We start from the raw sequence: 26,262 nt of genomic DNA, 5'->3' as shown, positions 1-26,262 counted from the left end.
AATTTTAACATTTACTAATGCATTATTGGTTACACTTTCTTTTAAGGTGTCCTTGTTACAGTAATTATACATTTAAGTATGAGAAATGTTACTTACTGTGGGTTAGGATTTGGTTTAGAGTGTGTTGCATGTGATTATGCCTAATTTATAGTTACATATAGTTACATACCAGGACACTAAAATAAAGTGTAGTAACACTATTTTACAGTCGTTAAACATTACATGTACTTACTGTATCTCTAACCCTATATATATATAGTTCATGTTGTTAATTAATATTACTCAGTACTTAAATGTATAATTATACTGTAACAAGGACACCTTAAAATAAAGTGTAACCTAAAGTGTTACCGCATTACTAAAAACAAAAAACATTATTTAATGGACCTGAACAATCACAGTTGTATTTTTATTAACTGACGTTAAAGATGAATAAATGCTGTAACAAATGGATTGTTCATTAATGCGTTAACTAACGTTAACTGATGCGACCTTACTGTAAAGTGTTACCAATACATAACTCACAATTAGTACAAATTACAAATATTAATTGCAAATCTCATGCTCACCTGAGGTGTGTTGGTGTTGAGGACAAGGGTTTGCTGTTAGTGAAGTGTTTGCAAACAAATGCACTAACGTGAGGTTAGTGTAATCAGCATTCCCTGCTCACTGCACAACTGCTGAACGACTCTATTGTTTACATATGTTGTTTATAATGTGTATCATTGGCCCTTGACAGTCTGTGATCCGTATCAATCACTGATAGACTGAGAATATGCTCCCCTGGGCAAAACCAGAGCCCTCCATATCTAAAGCCCTCCCCGGGGTGTTATTTTGCTTTTAATGTTTTATTTGGTAATCTCTGTTTATTTTAAAGCATCTTTAAACTTTGTACAAAGATGATATACGAAGGAGAGTTTTTCAAAGGAAAAAAGTGAGATGTGCTACACTATTCTCAGTCCTTATTGTTTGGCTGATTCAATTGCAATATCACATAATAGTTTGGTTTGGTCATTCGCTTTTAGTTCAAATCAAACCTGCTTTTATATATATATATATATATATATATATATACACATATACACAGTATATTATATACCATAGCATCTGCTAAATTAGTAGGTTTATAGGAGCAATGCTGAGATCTATGAAATATTGTTTAAATGCCAATAAGGCAATAAAGCAGTAATTATTGAATATAAGGCCTCATTTCTTCCAGTCACCAACATTTATTATTTAAGATTTGAGAAAATATTCTATACTGTACATGTTGTAATCTCCTAACAAACAGTTATTCTGACATTAAAATAGTTTAAAAAAATTGTTAACTATTATAATTAAGATTAAACAAAAACAGGTTATAAATAAATAACTCTACATCCCAGCCAGCTTTAATAACAGTGATTCCTTTTATGTCCTATATATATTATATATACACACATTTCTATTTTATATATATATATATATATATATATATATATATATATATATATATATATATATATATATATATATATATATAATGTATGAAGAGTTTTTATCAAGTTCGTATATTTAAGTTCAGTAATTTCACTTAAATGGCAATGAAAATGACCTATGAATTGTCATTTAAGTGAAATTACTGAAGTTAAATATACGAACTTGATAAAAATGATCATTCTAGAAGAAAATTTCAGATGGCACTTTGAGCTTTTTCATCTGAACTCTTCATATGTATGTATATGTATGTATATGTATATGTAGGCCTGTAGAAAGTCCATTTCACATGCCATGAAAATGTTCCTTAATGGTATAGAAATGCATTTGGCATATTTGAATAGACATAACTGAATATTAGCAAACTGTCAGACAAGTGCAGTCTAACCTTCTCCAAATCTCCCTAATCTCTCTGACTGACCTTTTCCATTTATATGAAATCCGACTAATGCGATCCAAACACTCTATTAGAATACATATCACTCATAAAGCTGGGAGTTTAGAACGGGAAGCCTGTTAACATTTATTTTCCTTCTAAGGTGTATCAATCATGGCTTGCATTGTGCTCAGGAGGGGACATTTTTCAATTTAACCTTTATATTACGGAGTGACTGCATCAGAAAGGTTTCAACACACTTAACATGAGTGGCATTTAATATAGCATTACACTTGCAAGGTTAGCCAGAGATGTGACCTTATTCAAATCCTGCTGCCACTACAACACCTATCCTGATGCAATTATAATTAAACGCCTTATGCCGGCTTGCAAATCCTCTGATCGATCACTGATATTAAGGTAAATATTGCACTGCCCCCCAGTGAACATCTAACTCTAAAAGTGTTATGGATCAGCAGGTTTCTATTAACAGCATTGTTGATGTTGTGTGCTCTGGTGTGGATATATTTGGGTAAATTAACTTAGCATAAAGTGCTTCAAGGCTTGATCTTAAAAGGCCCAAGATACCCCCCCTCCCTCCCTCCCTCCTCCCTCCCAAAAAAACCCTCAAAGCTCTGGCTGCATTCCTTTACCCTGCCCTGGCGTACGGATTAATGTTAGTTTAAGGAGTAAACGCTCATTTTTGCTTTGCTTTTTAATTAAAACCAGTTTACACTTCATAGATTAATGTGTCTCTGGAATATTGTGACGGTGTTGTTCACTTGCCTTGTCTGTTGTTGTACAGATCTCGAGATAAAAAATTGTATCTTTCCCTCTTATATTTGTAAATAAACCCTCTTTTTGTGCATATATTTATTGCGTTATACTGAAGCATTGTCAGCGAGGTGAAATGAAAGGCTTAGGGCTAGGTAAACAGCACTGAACGAGGAAATTGGGAAATCAGTGATGTGCAACGATAATAGCACCCATATAATAAACATAAACAGCTAATTTGCTCAAAATGTTTAGCTTTCATTGCCTTTTCCCCTGTTTTAAAATTGGATTTTGGCCAGGAAATTATTACAAAAACAAGATAGCGATGAAACCTTTAAGAAATACTTATAATGCAATAATAAGTCCCTGATTAACAATCATGACTTCCTTAAGGTGTGATTTTTAGTTCATTGAATAACTCCCAATCTGGATGTGCACATATGCTTCTGAATAACCTGGAAGCTAAAGAGAGCTCTTTAAATAACTACGGGTTATGAGGTTTGCTACTGTATGTTTTGGACTGACACCAGTTTTTTTTCATATACTGTATATTATCATGTTTGCAAATGTAGCGATCAAAATATTTTGTGGTAATCAACATCATCTCTAAATACCTAAAAATTCACAGGAGAGCATAAACTGAACAGGCCATGTCATAAAAATGTACAGTCGTCATATCAATACAAAGCCATGATTATCAAAGCCATGTTTTCTATGCAATACTTAGTCATTTGAGGCATTGAGGTTATCACATTAATTACAGAGCTCAAAAAGCTCAAAACACGTTAATGGGCCGTTGCGCTTTGATCAGGAAATAATTAATTTCTATTGCCCTAGATGAAAGTGTTCATGCACTTGTTGTAAGTGTTTACTACTACAGTCTTTCTGAGTCATTTTAACCCTTAGTCAGGAATGTGCCACGCGAGCCTGATTCTCATTGGTGCTTGCATCATTTCCTCTAAATTGTTGTCAAATTTGTCCACATGCACAGAGGATTCTTGTCTTCAAGGGTTTACGAGAAACAACGTAACCCCTTCACTGGCAGTCACGTAATTAATACTCATGAAATAAGGTGGTTATGATCAGAGGTGGGCACAAATACATCAAAAACTATTTTGTTACAAACTACAAATACTGGCTCATGAAATGTAACAAAATAAAATACAAAATACTGATGTGAAAAATGTATTTAAATAAAATACAAGTAATTAGTATTTTGAAAATACAAAAATACTCCCACAATAATCTTAAAGGGTTAGTTCACCCAAAAATGAAAATTCTGTCAGTAATTACTCACCCTCATGTTGTTCCAACCCCGTAAGACCTTCGTTCATCTTCGGAACACAAATTAAGATATTTTTCATGAAATCTGAGAGCTGGATCACTCCTCCATAGGCATAAGGCATTATAACTTGCTGGCCCAGAAAATGTATTAAAGCTGCATTATGCAGCTTTGCCGATTTCTTCGCTGTTTTCTCGCATTTTGCTCGCGGGTTTCTCTATAGAGCTCCCCCTACAGCTTCGGAATAGATATTTGACAACACTGTCGTCAAAATTCGTTGGCTCGTCCCATCTTCTCCCGCTGGTCATGTGCATTTGTTTTCAAAGAACCCGGCGAACGCACGGAGCCATGTCCACTGAGGTATGTATGATACACAGAAGGCTAGCATATAAATGTTTAGATAGTATATGTGTGCAGTGCCGTAAAGCAGTTTGTTACATCGCAAGACCTGATATCACGCGATACTTCCTGATGCTGCAGCCGGCGGCCCAAAGTTGCAAGGGTGGTTTTTCGTCTCACAGGCGCTCGGGGGGTGCGAGAAGACCACCATTCAACCCGAAAACAGTCATATAACCATTCCAATGACTCCGAAGCTGTTCGGTTAAGATAAAAAAGTTACTTAGTTCACCTTTAAAGACATCGTTAATATAGTCCAAGTGACTACAGTGGCTCAATCTTAAGTTTATAAAGCGACGAGAATACTTTTTGTGCGCAAAAAAAATGACTTTATTCCACTATTCATTTCCTTCTCTCTGGGCCTCGAGTTAGTTCACGTAGTGTTTTAGCGCAGTGCATCTGTGTTGCACGTCACACGCATCACACACATGACCAGCGTCGGCCAATAGTGAGCCTACGTGTGACGTGCAACACAGACGCGCTGCGCAGTTATACTAAGTGAAAAAACTCGAGGCCCAGAGAGAAGGAAATGAAAAGTGGAATAAAGTCGTTATTTTTTTTGTTTTTTGCGCACAAAAAGTATTCTCGTCGCTTGATAAACTTAAGATTTAGCCACTGTAGTCACTTGGACTATATTAACGATGTCTTTAATACATTTTTTGGGCCAGCAAGTTATAATGTCTTAGAAGCCTATGGAGGAGTGATCCAGCTCTCAGATTTAATCAAAAATATCTTAATTTGTGTTCCGAAGATGAACGAAGGTCTTACGGGGTTGGAACAACATGAGGGTGAGTAATTACTGACAGAATTTTAATTTTTGGGTGAACTAACCCTTTAATGCCGTTTTTAAGAGGAGCAGCGCCACTTCTTCTCCTGTGTTCAAAACTCATTCACTTCTTGGAGGGAGCCCGGTCTACAGGGTGTCACGTGATTTTCGTGCATCTAACCTGGACATTGCCATTGCCAACATCAGACCGAAAATATGGCAAAATCGTTTACTATGGTGATAAGCATATGGTGATTTTTCTTAAGTATTTAAGTATTTGAAATACTCTAAATACACTCCCTCAAAATATTTTGTTACAAACTACATTTTATTTTTTCCACACCTGCAAAATACAAATTACAAAATACACTAAAGTAATTAAATACGTATTTAAAATACATTTAATTGAAATACTGCCCATGTCTGGTTATGATAAAGACACTCACCTTTTAGATCTTGAGCTGCTCTTCACTCACTTCTGTTTGAGATCATTTCCTGCTGAAAGTGGTACTTTCATTAAAACTAGATGTTTTAGTAGTCTGAAACAGGTTCTCTCTTCTTCCTTCTTCTCCAGCCTTTTCTAGGCTGTCTGAAAATGGATGTTTTCGATTGTAATATATTTTAATATAATATATATATATACAGTATATAGTGGCCAAAAGTCATGTTTTGTTTCAAAATATTTTGTTTTGTTGGCCAAAAGTCATGTTTTGTTTTTAATGACCCAAGTTCAATATTAAACCATCAAAATATGAGGAAAATATTTTTTTTGCTATAGCAGAAGTTCTGATTGGCCGGAACTTCAAAAAATAAAATTAAATACGTTTCAGAGCTTAGCAAAACAATTTAAAAATCTTAATAAAATGGCTAGTTCAAAATAAAAGGATAACAGGACTACATTTTTAACGTTAAATCTATAGTGCTGGGCGGTATACTGCGTTAAATCTACAGTGCTGGGCGGTATACTGGTTCAACTGGTAGGCTATACCGGTTTCAATTTTGCGTACGATTTGCATTTTTGAAATAGCCTACCGTCATACCGTGTGTCGCTGAAACAGTCTATTCAATGGAGAGGGGGCCTCTTTTAATCGTAGCCTATATCCTTCTTTCTAATGGTTCTAACTTTATAACACAACAATAAATAATCCACACACAACTAACTTTCTATATTGTAAATACCATGTAGAGCCCTATGATTGCCACAATGCGGACACGCAGACGGAATCACTGAATCCATTGCGACTAAGAATAGATGTTTGCCTGTCTACTGTCTATTATTGGATCATTATTGCAGTGATTAATATGTTTTATGTTTTTGTTCTCCTGCCTCTAATTGATGGAGTGTGTAGGCTTTTAATTTCTTAAACTGTCATTCTGGAATATGGCCATGATGTGTCTTCCCACATGGCTATGTCAAACTGTCCAGAATGACGATGTCAAATTGGCTCACATTGTGAAAGAATGGTTGAGAGCATGAAGAATCATTTTTACACATGAACTGGCACCTCTGAGTCCAGACCTTAAATCATTGAAAGTGTTTGGGATGTGCTGGAGTAGATTTTACAGAGTGCTTATATTTCTTTTGAATTTCTCACAGGCCTCTAGGCCCAGTGATTGACCTCCATTAACCTTGTCTGACAGCTGCTCAAAATTCATTAGCCGCCCCCAACCACGTTTTTCGTGATACGCGAAAGTTTGATGAAAATTTCTTGTTTTGTTCATGAGTTGTAGCTTTTTTAGTAAAAGTGCCTCCTCCCACTTAGAACGGTTTGGTGGCCCTTAGAGACCACGAATCAAAAGTTCAACTTTTTTGATAATTATTGACAATCAGACTCCAGAGAATCAAGCTGCACTGGTTTGGCTCCGATTGGGCCAAAAACATAGAACTAGTTTGCAAAAGTAGGTTTATCAAAAAAATACAAAATACCCGAAAATTTTGACGGGACGACGATCAAATTCGAGGCATGCATTTTGGTCATTGTGAGCCAAGGATTCCAACGATATAAGACACTTGACTTGAGCCTACGCCTAACGGTTTAGGAGTCATGAACGATTTCGTACTTTTGACCGCTGTAGCGCCCCCGTCAGGCCGATCGGGGCGAGCCTTGGTGACGGTGTAGACCAGGGATAGGCAACTCCAGTCCTGGAGGGCCACTGTCCTGCAGAGTTTAGCTCCAACCCCAATTAAACACACCTGAACAAGGCAATCAATGTTTTCAGGATTACTAGATAGATACAGGCAGGTGAGTTTTTATCAGGGCTGAAGCTAAACTCTGCAGGACAGTGGCCCTCCAGGACCGAAGTTGCCTATCCCTGGTGTAGACCGTGTGAGTACTACCAGCCCTCAAAGTTTCAAGTCTCTAAAACTTACGGTTTGGTCTGCCCGATCACTTTTAGGGGAGAATGCTGATTCTTGGAAATTTGAACCATTACAAAAATGTTTTGAACCCCTAATTAAAACATTATTTTTAAGAAGTAGAACAAGTTTTCATTTGTTTTAATTTAAACAGTAAACTTGCCAAAAGGAATTATTACATTTTAAAAGGATAACTAAATTTTTTTGTTCTGGGTTTTTTTTATACCACTTTACAGTAATTTTATAAATTGATTTGATTACCTCCATTTTTTAAAGTAAATTTGTTTTTGACATTGCAATGTTTTCATATTCTATGTACTCCTGACAGTAAATTAAACCAATGTGAGCTAATATAAAAGGTCCAGCCATGAAAAAAAATTTAAAATAATAATTGATATACCGTGAAAACACCAGAATCTAAAAGCATACAGTAATACAGATTTTTGGTCATCCCACCCCGCCCACACTAGTTAGATCTGTAATTCAGTTAGAATAGAAAATACATTTTATATGACAATTTTACAATAGACAGAATAACAGATCACCGTCTTGGTATGTTTTATTGGAGTTCAACACATGCATGAATCAAACAATACAGAGAGCAGCTTGAGGTATAACAACAGGTAAGCACACAGACCAACACCAGTGCAATCTGTAAAACCAAGATTGACCAGAGAAATGATCACCGGTTAGAGAGTACAGCTTACGCCAGCCCTTCACACTCACACACACACACACGCGCGCGCTGCAGTTTCACTCCCTTTATAGAGATGTGTCATGTTGGAAAGCTAGATTTTCTCCTTCCCATCCCTTGGTAAACACAGGATAAACACGGTGTCTGCAGCAGATATCAGGAGCGGTTGTTCACACACACATATAGATAGACACACACACACAACTCCAAATACATATCAAAGAGAAGAAAAGTGCCGTACCTATAAAGAAATGCTCTCAAAGGTACAAAAGGGTTTCTTTACTGAAGACATTGGCAAAACCTGACCACATGCTCGGGAAAACTTGTGTCTGCCTAAAATAAGTCAGTGAAAGAGTTTCACTCCAAACTGCAACAAGAAATAAGAGCGGAAACTCTATCAAACCTATGATTCTGAGCTTTACAGTTCCTTCATACTAATATAAAGTTAACCAATACTGACTTCTGAAATAAAAGATGCAAAATAAATTTCTTTTACATTCTCAAACTGTACATTTCTGAGACTAATTTACAGCCAAAACCATTTCAAATGAAATCAAACTGTAGTGCAGCATTGAAATTGAAGGTAGTTGCTAATAAAGTGATAAATAACTCAAAAGTTACATCCATCCATGGATGTATAACATTATCCATGTCAAGATGAACCATATCAGCGATAGAGTCAAAAACAGTAACAACAGCAATTACATGAAATGGTTAACATCCATGGGAGGTAAAATCTGAATGTTTTTTTTTTATAGATTGAATTTAGTGTACATATTAATAATGTGTAGGGGGATATATAAATCTCTTAAAACGAACAAGTCAATTAGGAAAACTAACAAGTCCCCACAATTATGTCGTGTCCCTCAAGTCTCCTGTTGTCAACAGAACAAAGCCACAATATTTTAGTATTAATGCTCGTGCATTATCATCCCTGCTACAGCTAACCTTTACTTAGCTCTTCTAACAAACCAGATATTATTGCTGCATGTACAACAGCTTCAGCTTTTCATAGCTCCTTAAACAGTTTCCCTTAAAACTGCTTTAACAGATCAACCAGTTTTGCGGTAACTAACATTAACAAACACAGCATAATGAACTCCCAATAATTCTCCCAAAGGCAGCGATCCTCAAAAATCACCCAGTTTTCAAACTGAAATTATGAGTGCCAAAGCTTAGTTACTCAAAAGATCTGGGGTTGTTTTCATTTGTAATACATCATTTCTGTAGTGTGACAAATCATATAAAATAATTAGCCATGCAAAAGTGCACCGTCCCTTTGATTTGTGCTCACCTATATCAACAAATAAAATCTTGCACAAATACAAACACAACTAAAACCCATCTGGATGTTAAAAGCAATATATGTCTTAAGTTAGTTGACTTTACACTTAAATTATTTGCTAAGGTTAAACATTTGGTCCGTCAAAACAGTATGTACAGAACAGCGAGACACAGCACTCGAACTAAAGATATCACGTCAGCACATTCACCTCACTAAATCAAATGTCTGGTGTGCAAACATACGAGTACCAAACGTTACATGATCATTAGCGGACTACATCTTAAACTAGTCACAATCTGTTCTTTAAGGCAGATTCATTTCATTCCTTAATAGCAACGCTAAGCTTGACACCCTTTCTGCAGCAGTTGTGAACGTAAAATCCAATTTAAACTGCCTTGCAGTCACCATCAGTTCTCTAGAAACTCCATTTGTTTTTCGGTCTCGTAATAGAGAGCGTTGAAATGAAGGACAGCTTAAATTTTGTATTTGAACAAAAGCTCTGTTAACAGCCGAAAGGCGAATAATTCTTTCAGTGCAAATTAAATTGAAATACATACCTTTTGTTCCTATTAATGCTTTCTAATAGGCAATGCTTTTGCCAAATAAAATAATAACATTAAAAGAATCCAGTGAAATAATCATATAATTTTCCCTTTGATGTGACCCATGTAGTGAAGTCCTTCTGCCTTTTAAATATTCAGTTTTAATTTGAATATATTATAAATAATGCTTAAAAATTATGTCTCATTCAATAACTGATTCAAATATCCGGTAATATGACAAAATTCTCAATTCTGAAAGCTGAACTGCTACCATCATCTTTCTGCTATGGTATGTCTTGTCAGAGGTATTAATTGGAAATTGTATAATAAATAATCCTATATATAACATCCCTTTAAAGCAAATCTTCCGGTAGATAAAGTTGGGGGGAAAAAGAAGAAGAAGAACTAACAATTATTAACTCCCTTTACAGGTTATCCTTGAGGAAAGAGAAATAGGATTTTTCAGCTGTTGCATGCAGGACCACAGTGAACACAAAAATTAGACATGGCCGGATCTAATTTTACATTAATTTTCTTGCTTTATACCACAAATATCAATTAAAAAAATAGACATTGACCTCTCGAACTCGCACGGAACGGTATGCTTTTGGGGAGTTCTCGGTGGAGCATTTTCAATGGAATGAAAACTTGGTAAAGTAAGAAAATGTCCATTATGAAAATGTCTAGATCATGAAACAGTTCTGATCACTTCAGCCGTGATAGTGTTGATTGAGCTGGAGAAGCAGGAGAGAAAGAGGGGATGCTGATGGATCTGCAAAGGGACTGACCCACCACCGCCACATGAGCAGAGCTGGGCCGCCCCTGAGGATCTGACACTTATCTACAAGGCAAAGAGGGCGTCCTCGGACCTGCCCGGCTTTTTACTCGCGCTGGCAGAAGCACCGGAAGCAGCAGGAAGCTCGTCGCTCGGGGGGGTCGGCAGTGTGGGCACCATCTCTGCTGCTTTGGCTCGCTCCTCTAGAAACTTGTCAAACTCTGGAAGAAAGTTTTCAGAAAGTGTTTAAAGTCAAAAACTGCCTTTAACTGCTGAGTCTATGAATAGATACACTACCACTCAAAAAAAACATATTACACAATTTCAAATAGTAGTAGTATTTGAGTTTATTGCCATAGCACCACCGGCTATTACATGGCAGATACATACTAAACATTTAACAACATAATATCATGAGAACAATATAATGAAAACAAACTTGGACAAAAAAAAGGAAATGTACAAAATGAGCACAATTCTATAAAGATTCTTTAAATGTACTTGTGCTAAAAATGATCCATAAATAAGTCCATAAAGGTTTGTCCTGATAAAAAGCAATGTCTCATAACATTAAAGATTGGGCAGTCCAAAAGAATATGTTTTACAGACAAGTTGGTACTACAGTATTGACATTTTGGTGCTACTTCACAATTCAATAAATTCCCATGAGTCAGTGTAATATGGCCTATCCGACACCTTGTAAATGCAACTTGGTCGTGTCTTGATCTAAATGGATAGATGCATCTTTTCCCAAGCACAGAATTTATTTCAAATAATATGCTATTTTGATATTCTACCCATTCTTACAATTTAAAATAACTGTTTTATATTTTACAATGTAATGTAATATAAATGCAATATATTTTTAAAATGCATTTCATTCCTGTGATGGCAAAGTTGAATTTCCAGCATCATTACTCTAGTTTTTAGTGTCTCGTGATCCTTCAGAAATCATTCTAATATGCTGATTTGGTGCTCAAGGAACATTTCTTCTTATTTTCAAAGTTGAAAATTATTATTTTCCAAGTTTCAAACCTTTTGAACAGTAGTATAAATCAAGTAATTCTTCATACCTTCACTTGTCACACCCTCCTCTCCTTCATCTCCTTTCTGAAGGGAAGTAGAAAAAAAGGGTAAAATATTTCAACGCATGAAGGCTTTTTTTAAAAAGGAGCACAATTTGTTTGCAGCCACATCAAACATTATAATTTCTTCCCTTCAAAATACCAATACAAGTTCTTGAGTTAACAGATTATCTAAATTATATTACCCAAAACATCCAAAGGCATTAGTATAGAATATCAAAGTGTTAAAAGCATGTCAAGCAAGGGTCTGTTCACTACGCACTCTGGGTTTTCTAAAATAACTGACAGAATATCCCAGAAAAGTAAGGAACGCAGCAAAACCATTCAAGGAGAGTTGTTAGTGACCCAAAAAAGAGGGTACAAGGTAGTCAGCCAGGAATAAAAAGGCAAACAAAAAAGAAATATGCAGTTACATATTTCTTTTCAAATGAGTGAGTTATGTCCTGAAGAAGACGGAAAAAAAAATGAAATAAAAATAAACAAAAGGAAATCTCACCACATCAGTACAGAGCCACTCCTCAATGTCATCCATGACAGAGGACTGGTCAAGAGCTGCCTATGGGCCCAAACCATGGGCCGGGGCCAAGCAAATAAAAAATGAAAAATAATAATCCCAAGAAAACATGACAAAACAAACAAACAAACGACAAAAAACAAAACAAAAACAATAAGACTTCAACATAAAAGTCTTAAACAAATATTAGTAAACTACCCCCAAATGGACAAGTGAAACATGCACAGCGCGTCACCGCAGAAAACAGCAGTTAAACACTATTGAGCTGCACTGACTGATTAATATTGGTCAAGAATTACTAATAAGTAAAAAATAAAAGTATATTCTGAACTCCTGCTTCCAGAAAGAATTTCTTGTCACTCAAAAGTTTACGTTCATGAACCAGTGTCATCTTCTGTGCGTGGAGTATGGTACACTATATACATTACTGTGTACTAACAGAAATATTTATCTTTATAAACCACTCCAAAATAAGTATCTTAACATCCAGCTCTATGTCTCCTTAACATGAAAACAAGTCCAACGAGTCCATACGTACATATGCTGATGGAGAAGACAAGAAACTGTCCTAAAATAAAACACACACACACACACACACACACACACACACACACACACACACACACACACCTACACACAAAATCACAGAAACTCACCCCAGTGTTTTGCTGTCTGACATCCAAAGTCGGGGCCACTCCACTTGAAGCCTTCGTGTCTTCGAATGGTACACTGGGAGTTCAAAACCAGGAATGTGTGAGTTAAATGCTAACAATATAATATATAGTCATGGTTTCACAGACGGCTTAGATTAATGTAAGTATCTTTTATAAAAGTGCCTTAGAAAAGTGCCTTAGAAAAAAAAACATTACTTGTGTGCATCTTGAGATAAAACAAAACCTCTGTCTGTGAAACCGGGGATAATATAATATAATATAAAACATTTTATTATTGCCTATTTAGGATTTAAATTATATAATATACTATAGGGTATGATGCTCCTCCCCCCACCTTTACTGTAATTTAATTATAGTGATCTGTGAATATATTAATTATTTGAAACTAATTGGTTTAGTATTTTACATGAAATGAAACATTATTCAAAACAAACACATAAATACTTTAATTAATTAAAAAAACTATAAAGTAATTAGGAATAAGTTAACGCTGTGGGGTATTAGAACTAATTGTCTTAATGTTTCCATTAATTTCAAATTAATAACATACTGAATGATGTATCATCATAAAGCCATCTTTAAATAGGATAAAACTGACATAGCACATCAAATATGGTAAACACGAGAACCAATGAGGTTTGTTTTAGCGCGAAGCACACACAATCTTCCATGTTTACCATGAATTATGAGCTCCATGTATGTGCATTTATTAAATTAAATTAAATCTGTTCATCATATAAAGTGATAGTATCTCTTCACAAAATTTTAATTAATCCGCTTGATTCAAATAGATTAATTTCACAATGCCTTTGACCTTTTTGTTTTGGTCATCTGGACTAAACAGAAACCTCTTAGGTTTCATTAAAAATATCTTAATTTGAGTTTAGAAGATTAACCAAAGTCTAAAGGGTCTGGAACGACATGAGGGTGAGTAAATCATGACAGATGGGTGAACTATCCCTTTAAGGGGGGCATTTAACTCTATTATATATTATAATCTATTGGTTGCATGAAATTTTGATTTGTTTATACTTCTTCCGCTCAGGAATGGTACCAGTCCTGGTCTGGGCAAACATGTCAAAGTCATCTTGGGGTTGACAGGTAGTCAAAGAGCTCAAGGTGCCAGTCACACTGTCAGAACCCACATCTGTGAAGCAACGGTATTCTCACATTAGTGCAGGCAAACAAAACAGCTTCTCTCTAGATATCAAAAATGTACAGAATATTGTGTATCCAAGGTCCGAGACTCACCCAAAACCGCCAGTCTGGAGGAGAGTGTGACTGGAGAGGCAGAGCGAACAGCAGCGACGGAGGGAGGCAGGCTGGATGGAGGAGTAGCGCTGATCCTGGGACTGACCACCGCAGGAGACCCCGGTCCCAGGTCAATCAGGTTATCTTCGGTCGCCTCGTTCAGGACCTGTTGATATGCAACACCATTTCGCATAGACACACATTAGTTACAGACACTTTAGGGAAAAATGAAAGATTATTTATTTGCTATCTTACCTTTACACCATGAACATTTTCAAACTGGTTTACATACTTCTACTCTTTTTACTTTTGCTTAAAGGAATAGTTCACTTCAAAATGAAAATTCTGTCATCATCGTTTGTTTCAAACCTGTATGGATTTCTTTCTTCTGCTGAACACAAAGGAAGATATTTTGAAGAATGTCGGTAACCAAACAGTTGATGGACCCCATTGACTTCCATAGTAGGAAAAAAAAATACTATGGAAGTCAATGGGGTACATCAACTGTTTGGTTATTGCCATTCTTCAAAATATCTTCCTTTGTGTTCAGCAGAAGAAAGAAATTCATACAGGTTTGAAACAATTTTCATTTAAGTGAACTATTCCTTTAAATGTTTGCTTTAAAAAAAAAAAAGAGAGACCCTGCAGTCAGTTCTACAGGTTGAGAGGAGTTAAGACAAATGGTTGGGATGTATTACATACAATGCTTTCACCGGTTTCACCAACTCTTTTGTGAGAGGAAGTCTAATCTTTAACTCAAAGAATTGATGAAAAGGTGAAGTGGTGAGACTGTACAGGAACATTGACTATTAGACTGGGCACGAGAAGGACGGCTAATGGATATTCCCAGGCCAATTATTACTCCGTGTGTGTGAATGTTACTCACAGCCTTTGTTTCTTTGCCACTTAAAAAAGGTATGTTGCTGTATTTCAGAGGAGTTGTGCTTAAATGTGTTAGAATCCACTATTCTACTTAAAAAAGAAACACCAAATGACGTCAAAAACATAATTTGTTGATGTCGTGGCACGTTGGTACGGGACATGCTCGTGACAAGAAATTACTTATTCCAAGGCAAAAGTCCATAAATAATAATAGTAATATACACATGCTGTCAAAATGTGATCTGTTCTACATCTGTGCTGTATTGCTGTACTGTATTGTGTAACAAAGTAGAAAAAAGCACATTAATAATCTGAGATAACTGGCTTCATGACAGTGAACTATGGTACATCATATGTGCATCTCGTCGCCTTTCCGTAGTACTAGACACCACCACATGAATAAATTCAACAATTGTTTTTAACAAAAATACCCAAAATACATTGCAATTCAAAAGTTTGGAGTTTTTAATGTTTTTAAAAGAAGTATCTTATGCTCACCAAGGCTGTATTTATTTAATCAAAAATACAGTAAAACCAGTAATATTGTGAAATATTATTACAATTTACAACTTTTCTACTTTAATATATTTAAAAAATTAATTTATTCCTGTATTGGCAAAGCTGAACTTTCAACAGCAAGTCTTCAGTGTCACATGATCCTTCAGAAATCATTCTAATATGCTGATTTAGTTCTCAAGAAACATTTCTTATTTTCATCAATGTTGAAAACAATTGTGCTGCTTAATGTTTTTGTGGAAACCGTGATATATTTTTATTGTAATATATATCTTACTGACCCCAAACTTTTGAACGGTTGTGTATTTCTCTCAGGGAATCCTGAAAACTACCAAAATAGCCTAAAGTAGCATATTATTGCTGCATTATGCTATTAAAAATCATATATCCATTACATAAAAAGCACCATTCCTAAATCCCCATGTAGTCTATTTTATTTGAAGCAGTGGAGGAACTAGTACTAGGGTAAGCAGATGGAGGGGATGGCAAGCAAAGGTCACAGATTGCAGGACAGGCATTCTACATGCTAGTGGAGGTTCAATGGATGCAACACAGGACTGGGACCGCACCGGCCAATACTGACACAACATTCTTTAGCATCTGCATGTCCAAGTAAAAAAAATGAGATTAGATGACTCATACTTGCCTCCCTCAGCTAGCAATACCAAAAAATAAAAATAAGAAAAACAAAATCACAAAACAGACCAAACCACACAATAAGTAACACCAACATGCGATCACTTTTTCAGTTGATAACCGCACATGATGAAAGTGTATGCATCTCAAAGCAAACGTACCATGCTTTCTCAGAGCATACTGTATATTAGAGCAAAAAGCAAGCAATGAGGGGAAGAGAAAATGACACGTGTGACTCTGAGCTGTGCTTTTGGCATGAACAATTTACCTTACATGTGTTTGGAGGGGGAAACAACACACACATTGATGATGAACTGATGCTAACACACAGATAAAACCACTCTCTTAAAGAAGACACACAACCCACCCCATTGTTTATGCCTTGCGCAGTTCGGCCAGATCGGAACCTCTCGTATCTAAAGAAAAGTGAGCAAACAAAATCATTAAAACCTTACCCTCGCTTAAAACAGTCTTTTCATGAAGCTTTAAGAGGATAGTTCACCCAAAAATTGAAATTTTGCCATCATTTACTTACCCTCATGTTGTTCCAAAACCATTAGACTTCGGTTAATCTTTGATACACAACTATATTTTTCAATGAAACAGGAGATGTTTCTGTTCCTCCAGTGAATGTCCAGATAACCAAAAAATATCCATAAAGGTCATAAAGGCAGTAAAATGAATCCACATTACTCGAGCGGTTAATATTCTTGTGAAGTGTTACGATCACTTTATATGATAAACAGATTTAATTTATGCTTTTATTCACATAATGTATAAACACATAAACAGAAGCTTGTGTGTGCGTCACATGCTAAAACAAACTCATAGGTTTTCTTGCATCAACACTCGCACATTTGAGCGTCTGTGTTTAACATATGTGATGTGCTCAATTGTATGCGTGTCTAAATAAAATCTTTTCATTATATAAAATGATAATTTCTCTTCACAAGACTTGGATTAAACTGCTCAATTCATATGGATTCATTTTATGACGCCTTTATGATCTTCCGATTTTTTGGTCAGCTGGACTTTCAATGAAGGGGCAGAAGCCTCTTAGGTTTCATTAAAAATACCTTCATGTTTCAAAGATTAACCAAAGTCTAATGGGTTTAGAACAACATGAGGGTGAGGAAATTATGAAAATTTTCAGGTGAACTATCCCTTTAAAGAAAAGGCAAATTCATCCTGCTTGTTCACACCTCTCATATCGTAAGAAAATGTTGTTGAGGTCGTCGTTGACGTGCAGGAGCTCCTCCGTGACTTCCTCATTGGACACGCGTGAGATGAGCTCAACTATCCTTTGCTGCATGGCCCTGCACGTCCTGTTCAATTCCTTCCAACAAAGCAAACAAGCCTTGTAATACTGAATAATAAAAATGGTCAATTTAATGCTGTACCAACACTCCCTCTAGTGGCCTTATGTAGCTCTTTCAAGACTCTAGCAAAATTAACATAAAACAATAAAAAAACTGAATGAGAAACCTGCAGAAGCTCATGATCAGATAGATCCTCTTGACCGGGAACCATCTCGGTCAACATCTCCGACATCACCTTAGTGTTCCCGCGCACAATGTCGAGCTCACTGCGCAGCTTGCAAATCTAATCAATGAGATTTTATGACATCATTAAGCAATCTGAGGAAACAAATGTTGAATCATCCCATTTAAAAGAATGAAACAAGGCAATTCTGTACCTGTTCTGGGGAAGGGTTGATGGGCAGATTGGGCATCTGTGGGGAAGTGTGGGTCACAGGGGCAGAGAAGGGAGGAGCGGAGGCAGGGTGAGGGTGAGGGTGAGGGTGAGGGTGAGGGTGAGGCTGTGGCTTGGGCTGGACTGGGGCGCTGTATTTCGGCTGGTCCATCTCTGGAGCACTTTGCAGCTATTATCAACAGAGCAAGACAATGAGAGATAGCGCAGAGATAAAGAGGGAAGGTAAAGCGATAAAGTTAAGCAAATGATAAGGCCAATTATATTTTAGAGGAAGCCACCATAACCTTCTGTGACAAAGAAACCATAACATACCTGGCGTCAACACCTACCCGTTGTGGTGTGTGAATGGGGGACAAGGTCTCCAATTCAGACGTTGGAAACTCTATACCCTTCCTCTTCATCTCTTCATAGACGTGGACTACTCCTGTTAAATCTGGACTACTCCTGAAGGCATCTGCCCATGCCTGATGTATAGAGTACATGCAAATTAACATGTGAAAACATGACATAAAATGGATCAGAATAGCTAGCTATTAATATAGTTTAAAACTGGTGTTGTATACTATAAAACTTGTCTAAAGGAATGCACGTTCAGCTGCTCAGATCTTCTCTACTTGAACATTCAATACCTTATTAAACAAGCTACACTACTGTTCAAAAGTTTTGTGTTCGGTAGGATTTTTTAAATGACATTTTGCAAGAAGACTTTCACCAAAGCTGCATTTATTTGATCAAAAATAGTATAAAACAGTACTATTATATTATTACAATTTAAAATAACTGTTTCTATTTTATTATATTTTAAAATGTAATTTATTCCTGTAATGGCAAAGCTGAATTACTCCAGTCTTTAGTGTCACGTGATCCTTCAGAAATCATTCTAATATGCAGATTTCGGTGCTAAAGAAACATTTCTTATTATTATCAATGTTAAAAACAGTTGTGCTGCTTTAATATTTTGGTGGAAACTGTGATACATTTTGTTTTCAGGATTTTTTGATGAATAGAAAGTTTAAAGGAATAACATTTATTTGAAATATAATTTCTTTACTGTTACTTTTGAACAATTTAACGTGTCCATGCTAAATAAAAGTATTAATGTATTTCAAAAAATACTTAACCCAAACTTTTGAAAAGTAGTGTAGTAACTACAATCAGGTGACTGTTTAAAATATTTGTTTGAATGGCAAACAAAAATGCAAAGCACTACCTTCACTTGCCTAGTTTTTTTGGACAACGGCATTCTAGAGATTCCATCTTGATCATTTTATTATGAGAAATTTCTGGCATCACATTAAATGCAACACCATGTAAATTGAAGTTACCCTTGGTCATTGGAGCCAAACTTGGTAACCTGATCCACTAGATTTTAATGAGCACAACTTCAGTGCCAACGAATCAGCCGGATCTCCTTGACTACTGAGCATCAGGTAACCAGCCCCATTATGCACCTCCTCTCTCTCTCTTTCTCTCTCTCCATCATGCTCTCATTCTTGTCATTTTCCTTTCTTCATGGTATGTTTAAACCATAAGGCAAATGCATTTTTCTTGACTGATCATGAACAATCAAATTAAAAAAAATCCAGATTTTTTCCATACCTGTATCAAAGCTAGTACTTTGTCCTGCACTATGGCCGGTGGGTTGTTTTTAGGAGATATAATTTTCACCAAAACGCCATCTATGAAGTCCCGGGTGGTGACGAGTGCGTGGAACCGATAGCCACAGTTCTTTACACATGTCTCAAGAACCTGAACACATTATGAAAATCGAAATAAACAGGACAATTTAAAAAGGAATTATCAACCGTTAGTAAGATTATAAAGAGAAAAGTTTCCATCGACTGTTGCCCACCGTCAGTGTAAGCATCACCTCCCTGTAGTTTTTATTCCCATTAAGCCTCTTCTTCACAGCTCTTATAGCATCCTTAGGCCTATAAATCAGATAACACATATATGCAGGTAAAAAGCAATTCATTATGGAGTTACAGTCAAACCAAATATATTTAGACACCAGATATAATTTTTGATATTTATTTTTTTACTAGTGGGTGCAGGACACTATAGTTAATTTATGTAAGTGAGGATAGCAAAATAAAGTAAACTGTGACATATTATACCCAAAAATTCTTCATACAGTGGACTACTAGTAAAATATATACAAAATTCAGGACCAAAAATTATTCACACTTTGACCTGAACATGTTTTGCTTAAGTGTTTTTTTCTATAATTGCTAATGCGAACTTTTTACACCACAGACTGAACAAAATTAAGCATTGCTTGGTAATTGGTTGACCTAAATTGGTATTATCTAATTGTGTACTTAAATTTAACATTTGACAGCTGACAGCTATTCAACCTAATTCATTTGTGAGACAGTCTACCAGAAGGATGGCCAAACCCAGTGAAATATCAACTGATTTGATAACTTTGACATAACTGTGATATTGTGAGAAATATTGAAGGTGTCTCAACAGCCTAAATTTTGGTTTGACTGTACAATGACATGGTCAAGTGAATGAATCATGTTCTGCTAGAAAGCATTACCAGGTTCCATAATAACACATTGTTGAAGAATAATCATTTTATGTAACATCCTGGACTTGATCCTTCAGCCACAATTAAACATTTTATATTATGAAAAATATGTACAACTATAACAATGACAGCAACTTCTGGCTTTGTGTAACAATGTTTTTCGTTTCCTAAGGCTTACGGAATATGTCAGCAAAAAGGTTAAACGCTATGAATCATGCATCTTTCATGCCTCACCCATCTTCTGTTTCATTGATTAAGTCACATATTTCCATATTCAAGGTCCAGTCTTCACTTTGCAGGGAGCCATCTGTGGCCCTTTCTGGAGAAGATCAAAAGGCAAACTGATAAGAGAATCTGTTACTAAGAGAATCTAGAGAAACATCGGCACTAATGACATTGCACTGATCTGCAAACCGCTGTGCAATATGTGCTTGATAACGCTGGGTGTCTTCCAAAGCAAGCGGACATGTTCCTCTGACAGAGTGGCCATTTATAAATGTTGTTCATTAGTATGATTCATTTACACACATTACCTCAAGCTTTAGCTATGAAACTGGGTGTGAGAGATAGACGCACTGTCCTGGGGCTAAGTTAGCAGGCTAATAGCCGCTGTAGTACTTCAGTTTACTTAAACTCATTTCAGAATTTCGCCTCCCTAGAATTGGTCATTTAAAGAATTAAGAATATTACTATTTTGCAGCACATTTTGAGAACTAACTGTGAGTTAGACCAGCTAGCATGAATGAGCATTAGCTATAAGACAGCTAACTGAGAGGCTCTCCATATGGTGAGCTTCTGTACAGCGGCTCGGCAAAATACATCGCTTTAGAGGTTAACTTGTTGTGACACAATGTTTAAGCATCATTTAATTTCTGAAAAACATACCAATGCACTGTCCCACCGGAGTGCTGTATGGGTTTCCCAGCAAGAACTCCATCTTGTCAACATATCCAACGACAAACAGTCAATGAGACAGTAAACACTCAAGCCCCGCCCATGAACGACTCCTATTGGTTGGTTTATTCAGGGCTGCAACGCTATTGGCCGAACCTGCTGTCTGTTTTTAAAATGACACGCCAGCTACTTAAAGGGACAGTAGTGAACTCGTCGACACGACTGCTTTAAACCGCAGATTGGATACTTTATTACTAATGGTTATGTATCAGTTTGCCCTTTCAGACTATGCACTTAAGAACCAGACATTTTATATGTGACTTTGACCTTAAGGGAATTGCTTGAAAAGCATATGTCTGGGTGACCATGTAGCAAAAACAAATGAGGTGACTCGATCAGACATTTGCACATGATTGTAATTTATTAAAAAGTCTCCATTTTTTTTTGTCTCTAACATATTTGCTTAACTGTTTCATTAAACTGACATTTACATACTAGGATTATGCATTTACAATTTTCCCATGCAGCAGCTGTTATAACTAAAAATACACATAATGACCTTAGACATCTTTATTATTGCTCAAAACACAACTGGACAGCAACATCGTTTTACTGGTTAGGTGGCTAGCATCACCTCTGCTTACTGTAAAAAGTAAACAAAGACAGATAACAAAAAAAATCTGTTTCAGTCCCATCAAGGGCCTTTTTGGCCTTTTCAATCCTGTAAAATTTTTCTCTTAACGGCTGTGCTTTCAGAAGACAGATGCACAAACATTGCACCAGCAGCTGTTCGTGCCTGCAACTCATACATGTCGTAATCATGGGCCCATTCCACATTTCCCCAGCTCTGGATCTAAGACAAAACAGAACAGAAATGTACAGTAATCATAAACATAAACAATTTTACCATGCTATAATCATAAAACATTTGGAATAAAAAAAGAAACCACCATACCTGGTATTCTTCCTCAAGTCTGGACAGCAGAACCGCTTGTTCCACGCTTAGGTGTCTGTCAATCAGCCCAAGGGACAAGATCAACGATTTTAGCTGAGTGATCACATACTCAAGCCCTGTAGGAACATTAGAAACTGCACTGTTCAAACAGGCCCATTCACATAAGTTGCAAAAGCACCAAATATCTTTACCTGTCAGAGACCAAAAATTGTAGGAATGAAGGTGTTGACGAAATGTCTCCTTAGTCTTTTCTGGGATTTGAGGGCCCATTATATTGGAGGATGAGCCAATGACTACATTGTATCTAAAAATAACAAGATGTTCATATACACCATTTATTAAACCTGATCTAGCCAAAATGTGTAAATAATCTAGCCAAAACAACTACATATCACCTTTGTTCTATCCAGTTCATTACAGGCTCCCATTCATTTGTCTGCAGTTCCACAAGAGCTGGAGGTTCTTCTACTCTGTAACTGCAAGCAAGGTAGATCTGATTTAATGAAATCATAATACTGTCAGCAGATGTATTTAGGAGAACTAATACTATTTACCTTTAATGTAATTTTGTGGCACAATAATGGCAGAGAAGATCTAGTAAGATCTAGGTTTAATTAATTAAAAATAAACCAGTGAACCTCACCAGATAGTGTCAGTCTCCAAAAACTTTAAAGCTGCTGAGATCATTTGTTCTTTCGTCCTTTGTGTTGGGTTATCAAGAGCTGTGTTGCAAAGTGTGGTCTATATGGACAGAAATAAGTCTTATTAGCATATATACCATGTAAGCCAGTTCAATTGTTTTGTATATATACAATATATATATACACAATATATATATATATATATATATATATATATATATATATATATATATATATATATATATGATATCTTATTTTCTTCATGCTTTGTAGTTGCATTTAGCAGATTAGAGCCGGGCAATTTGTGACAATATAAACAATCAAGCAGTTGAAATCTGCTACATACTGTAGTATATACATTCATGTGAAAAGAAAATACACCCTCTTTAAATTCTATGGTTATACGTATCAGGACCTAATAAACAAGTAATAAAAACTCGGTGAGTGTTTTAGCGCAATTTTCTCACCTCATGGGATCACAACACTAAGAGATAGTAAATCTTTTCCTGGATTTTTTTTGTGCGTTCCCGAGATTAGACCTTCCTTAACATAATGCCGAAAAACCCGAAGTCTCTAGGTGGTCTGGTTGAGGAGTAGATAGAAGTGCAAGATTGGTGCGCACAGATGCACAGAACAGAAATCATGAGTTAACAAGCGCAATTTTGTCCGGTGGAAAATTGCGCTAAAAATTGTCTCTAGTAATAAAAAAATCATCTAGTTCTTCGTAGGTCTTAAAATTAGGTAAATACAACCTCAGATGAATAACAACATATGACATATTACAGTGTGTCATTCTTTATTCTACAAAAACTTGGCCAAAATGGAGAAGCCATGTGTAAAATTAAAAAACTAAATACACCCTTACTGCTTCCATAGGAATTAAGAGGTTGCTGTCATAGCAACAGGTCTGTAAGCTCAACCCTGCTCAGGAGCAAGCTTATTTCTTAAAGGTGATACTTAAAGTCTGTCCCAGCCACTGCTACTTTCTTACAATAATACCCTATTGAACCAGGGACAATAATTTTTATAATATTAAGATTGTAATAATTATATTAATATTATAATAATTATAATATTGTGTTGTGTAGTGATTTTAGACAACTTAAACCAGATATTTTAATAAAATCCACAAATTTGTTAGAAAGAACCAAATTAGCCAGAGATCAGTTATCACGATTAGAAGATCTGACACCTGTTAAACCATCTCTGATGTATTAAGCAAGGTTAGAAGAATGGACCCCAAGTGTGTGTTTACACAACGCCAAGGAGGAATTTGTAAAGTTGCATCTGAACAAACCACATCCGACGATACCAAAGTGGAGATGTTTTGCCATAAATTGGAAACCAAAGCAAGCATATCAGCACAAACACCTCTTTGAGTTGACCATGAGCTCCTCTGTATACCAAAGCATTCTAGAGTCAAATGTGAGGCCATCTGTCCAACAGCTAAAGCTTGGCTGAAATTGGGCCGTGCAACAGGACAATGTTAAATAAATAATGACACTGTGTAATATGTCATGTTGTTATTCATCTGAGGTTGTATTTACCTAATTTTAAGATCTGCAAAAGACAAAATGATGTATTATGTCCTGATACATAAAACCAAAGATTTCAAAGAGGGTGCGCTTTCTTTTTAACGACTGTATACTGCTTTATGTGATTGACAGTCATTCTGTATACCAGGGATGGGCAACTTCGGTCCCGGAGGGCCACTGTCCTACAGAGTTTAGCTTCAACCGTAATCAAACACACCTGAACATGCTAATCAAGGTCCTCAGGATTACTAGAAAATTACAGGCAGGTGATTTTTTCAGGGTTGGAGCTAAACTCTGTAGGACAGTGGCCCTCCAGGACCGATGTTGCCCATCCCTGATGTATACGAATAGAGTTGAATTTGATATGCAACTTTGAATATATCGCTGGATAATAAGACAGTTAATATATACAATTTAGAAACTTTAACGTTTAATAATAATGGCCTACTAGGTGCATGGTGTAAAACTTCAGTGTTTCCTTCTGAACGTCCCACTCTGTTGCAACAGCTATGGCAAGAGCTTCATTGGGAACTGTGAACAGCTTTCCACCTGGAGTCTTCAGCTTTCGCTTGTCAAGGTTTATTTCAAACAAGCCCCCTGTAGACAACACAAAGACTATTTTCAAACAGGCATCATTTTTGTCTTGTTGAAAACCTACGTGTATTATTTTTATTATTTTAAAATGCTTAATGACGCTCACCGTCTACTTGAGATATCGAGACATTCTCGTAGAACTTCTTTCTTTCTGCAAAACGCGATGTAAGAACAAGAGATCATGCATCAATATATTAGGTTTGTCCTTAGGCTATACATATCTCATATCTGTAATGATCTTACCCGTTATGGCACTGGCATATTTTGCCTTTTGTAGGTGTGTTGATAAGCTAGGAACATGATGCCCTTGAGGAAATGGCCAAATGACCTGGCCAAATTGTCTGTGATACCTACAAATATTCCGTAACATCTTATATTTTAAACTCTATGTATTCGCATTAACGTAATAGTTCGACTGTGATCAAATTCAGTCAAGGTTAGAAAGCTGGATCAGCCGTTGAAGCTAATTTGACAAATCATCGTTCCTGTTTCAGGAATAATAGAAAAGCACACGTTTTAAGTATAATTAAGGCTAATTCGGTTATTTAAGAAATATAAATAAATATTCTGTGACTAGGGATGTCACAGCATGCAGCAACGTGAAACCAAAGCGTGTGAAGCTGATGACTGTGACCTACATAAGGACCGTAAAGGACAATTCAAAATAAAAGTCCCAGCAGCTCCACCTGTGGATTACAGGGATTTCGAACATTTATTAAACACCGGTGCCACCTAATTCTGATCCAAATGAACGTCCAAAGAAATAAGAAATACAAATATTTTGTCCATTTGCAGACAATCGAATATACTGACTTCGTATGCCCTTCTTTTAATGAAAATATTGACGTTAGGCCTACGTGAACTAGATTACGTTTGCTAGATTTCTTCTTTTATGAATGGGCTTCTTATGAGGATCAAAAATTTGATCGAGGAAGAGAGAAAGAAAATAAGAAAATGATTTCACAAATAAAGCCTTTATGAGAGGCTATATAATCCGAGTAATCATACATGATTCTGGAAAAAGCGGGAAAAATAAAGTTGCTCTTTAAACAAACACAGAAGCCAGAATCTGTTCTGATGTGCAGGTAAATCCCGCCTCTTCTGCATTAGTTCA

The 26,262-nt window shown here is 36.2% G+C and overlaps 2 protein-coding genes across 3 annotated transcripts; both read right to left on the bottom strand.

The window, feature by feature from the left end:
* Positions 1-7,967: 7,967 nt before the first annotated feature.
* On the bottom strand, positions 7,968-21,514 carry tom1l2b (target of myb1 like 2 membrane trafficking protein b). 2 transcript variants are annotated; one of them, XM_084135680.1, is made up of 15 exons: positions 21,415-21,510; positions 20,764-20,848; positions 19,846-19,924; positions 19,593-19,742; positions 18,323-18,457; positions 17,977-18,162; positions 17,766-17,882; positions 17,483-17,616; positions 16,648-16,696; positions 14,247-14,412; positions 14,028-14,142; positions 12,978-13,050; positions 12,304-12,363; positions 11,796-11,832; positions 7,968-10,943 (listed from the first exon to the last, which is right to left on the bottom strand). In XM_084135680.1, the coding sequence occupies exons 1-15, from the start codon at positions 21,464-21,466 to the stop codon at positions 10,789-10,791; spliced, it is 1,593 nt and encodes a 530-aa protein (XP_083991806.1). In that variant the 5' UTR covers positions 21,467-21,510; the 3' UTR covers positions 7,968-10,788. The 2 variants fall into 2 exon arrangements, with proteins under 2 accessions (XP_083991806.1, XP_083991807.1); XM_084135681.1 differs by lacking the exon at positions 12,304-12,363 and having other exon boundaries at positions 21,415-21,514.
* Positions 21,515-21,821: 307 nt separating this feature from the next.
* On the bottom strand, positions 21,822-25,797 carry atpaf2 (ATP synthase mitochondrial F1 complex assembly factor 2). The gene is made up of 8 exons (XM_084134633.1): positions 25,392-25,797; positions 25,255-25,299; positions 25,003-25,151; positions 23,022-23,119; positions 22,774-22,854; positions 22,570-22,682; positions 22,379-22,494; positions 21,822-22,276 (listed from the first exon to the last, which is right to left on the bottom strand). The coding sequence occupies exons 1-8, from the start codon at positions 25,516-25,518 to the stop codon at positions 22,139-22,141; spliced, it is 867 nt and encodes a 288-aa protein (XP_083990759.1). The 5' UTR covers positions 25,519-25,797; the 3' UTR covers positions 21,822-22,138.
* Between the last annotated feature and the right edge of the window lie 465 nt (positions 25,798-26,262).

This window comes from Abramis brama, assembly GCF_963993115.1.
Source record: "Abramis brama genome assembly, chromosome: 14".
Classification (NCBI taxonomy): Eukaryota; Metazoa; Chordata; class Actinopteri; order Cypriniformes; family Leuciscidae; genus Abramis; species Abramis brama.
This window is presented reverse-complemented; position numbering and strand designations above follow the sequence as displayed.

What these genes read in the sequence shown, in the direction of transcription:
- tom1l2b (XM_084135680.1), bottom strand. Translation starts at nt 21,466, where the DNA reads ATGGAGTTCTTGCTGGGAAACCCATACAGCACTCCGGTGGGACAGTGC. An exon ending in AGGTGATGCTTACACTGACG is followed by an intron (nt 19,743 to 19,845) that starts GTGGGCAACAGT and finishes TAATGTGTTCAG; the next exon opens with GTTCTTGAGACATGTGTAAA. An exon ending in ATTTTCTTACGATATGAGAG is followed by an intron (nt 16,697 to 17,482) that starts GTGTGAACAAGC and finishes ACTTTTCTTTAG; the next exon opens with ATACGAGAGGTTCCGATCTG.
- atpaf2 (XM_084134633.1), bottom strand. Translation starts at nt 25,518, where the DNA reads ATGTTACGGAATATTTGTAGGTATCACAGACAATTTGGCCAGGTCATT. An exon ending in TTGGAGACTGACACTATCTG is followed by an intron (nt 22,855 to 23,021) that starts GTGAGGTTCACT and finishes CCTTGCTTGCAG; the next exon opens with TTACAGAGTAGAAGAACCTC. An exon ending in GACTTGAGGAAGAATACCAG is followed by an intron (nt 22,277 to 22,378) that starts GTATGGTGGTTT and finishes GTTTTGTCTTAG; the next exon opens with ATCCAGAGCTGGGGAAATGT.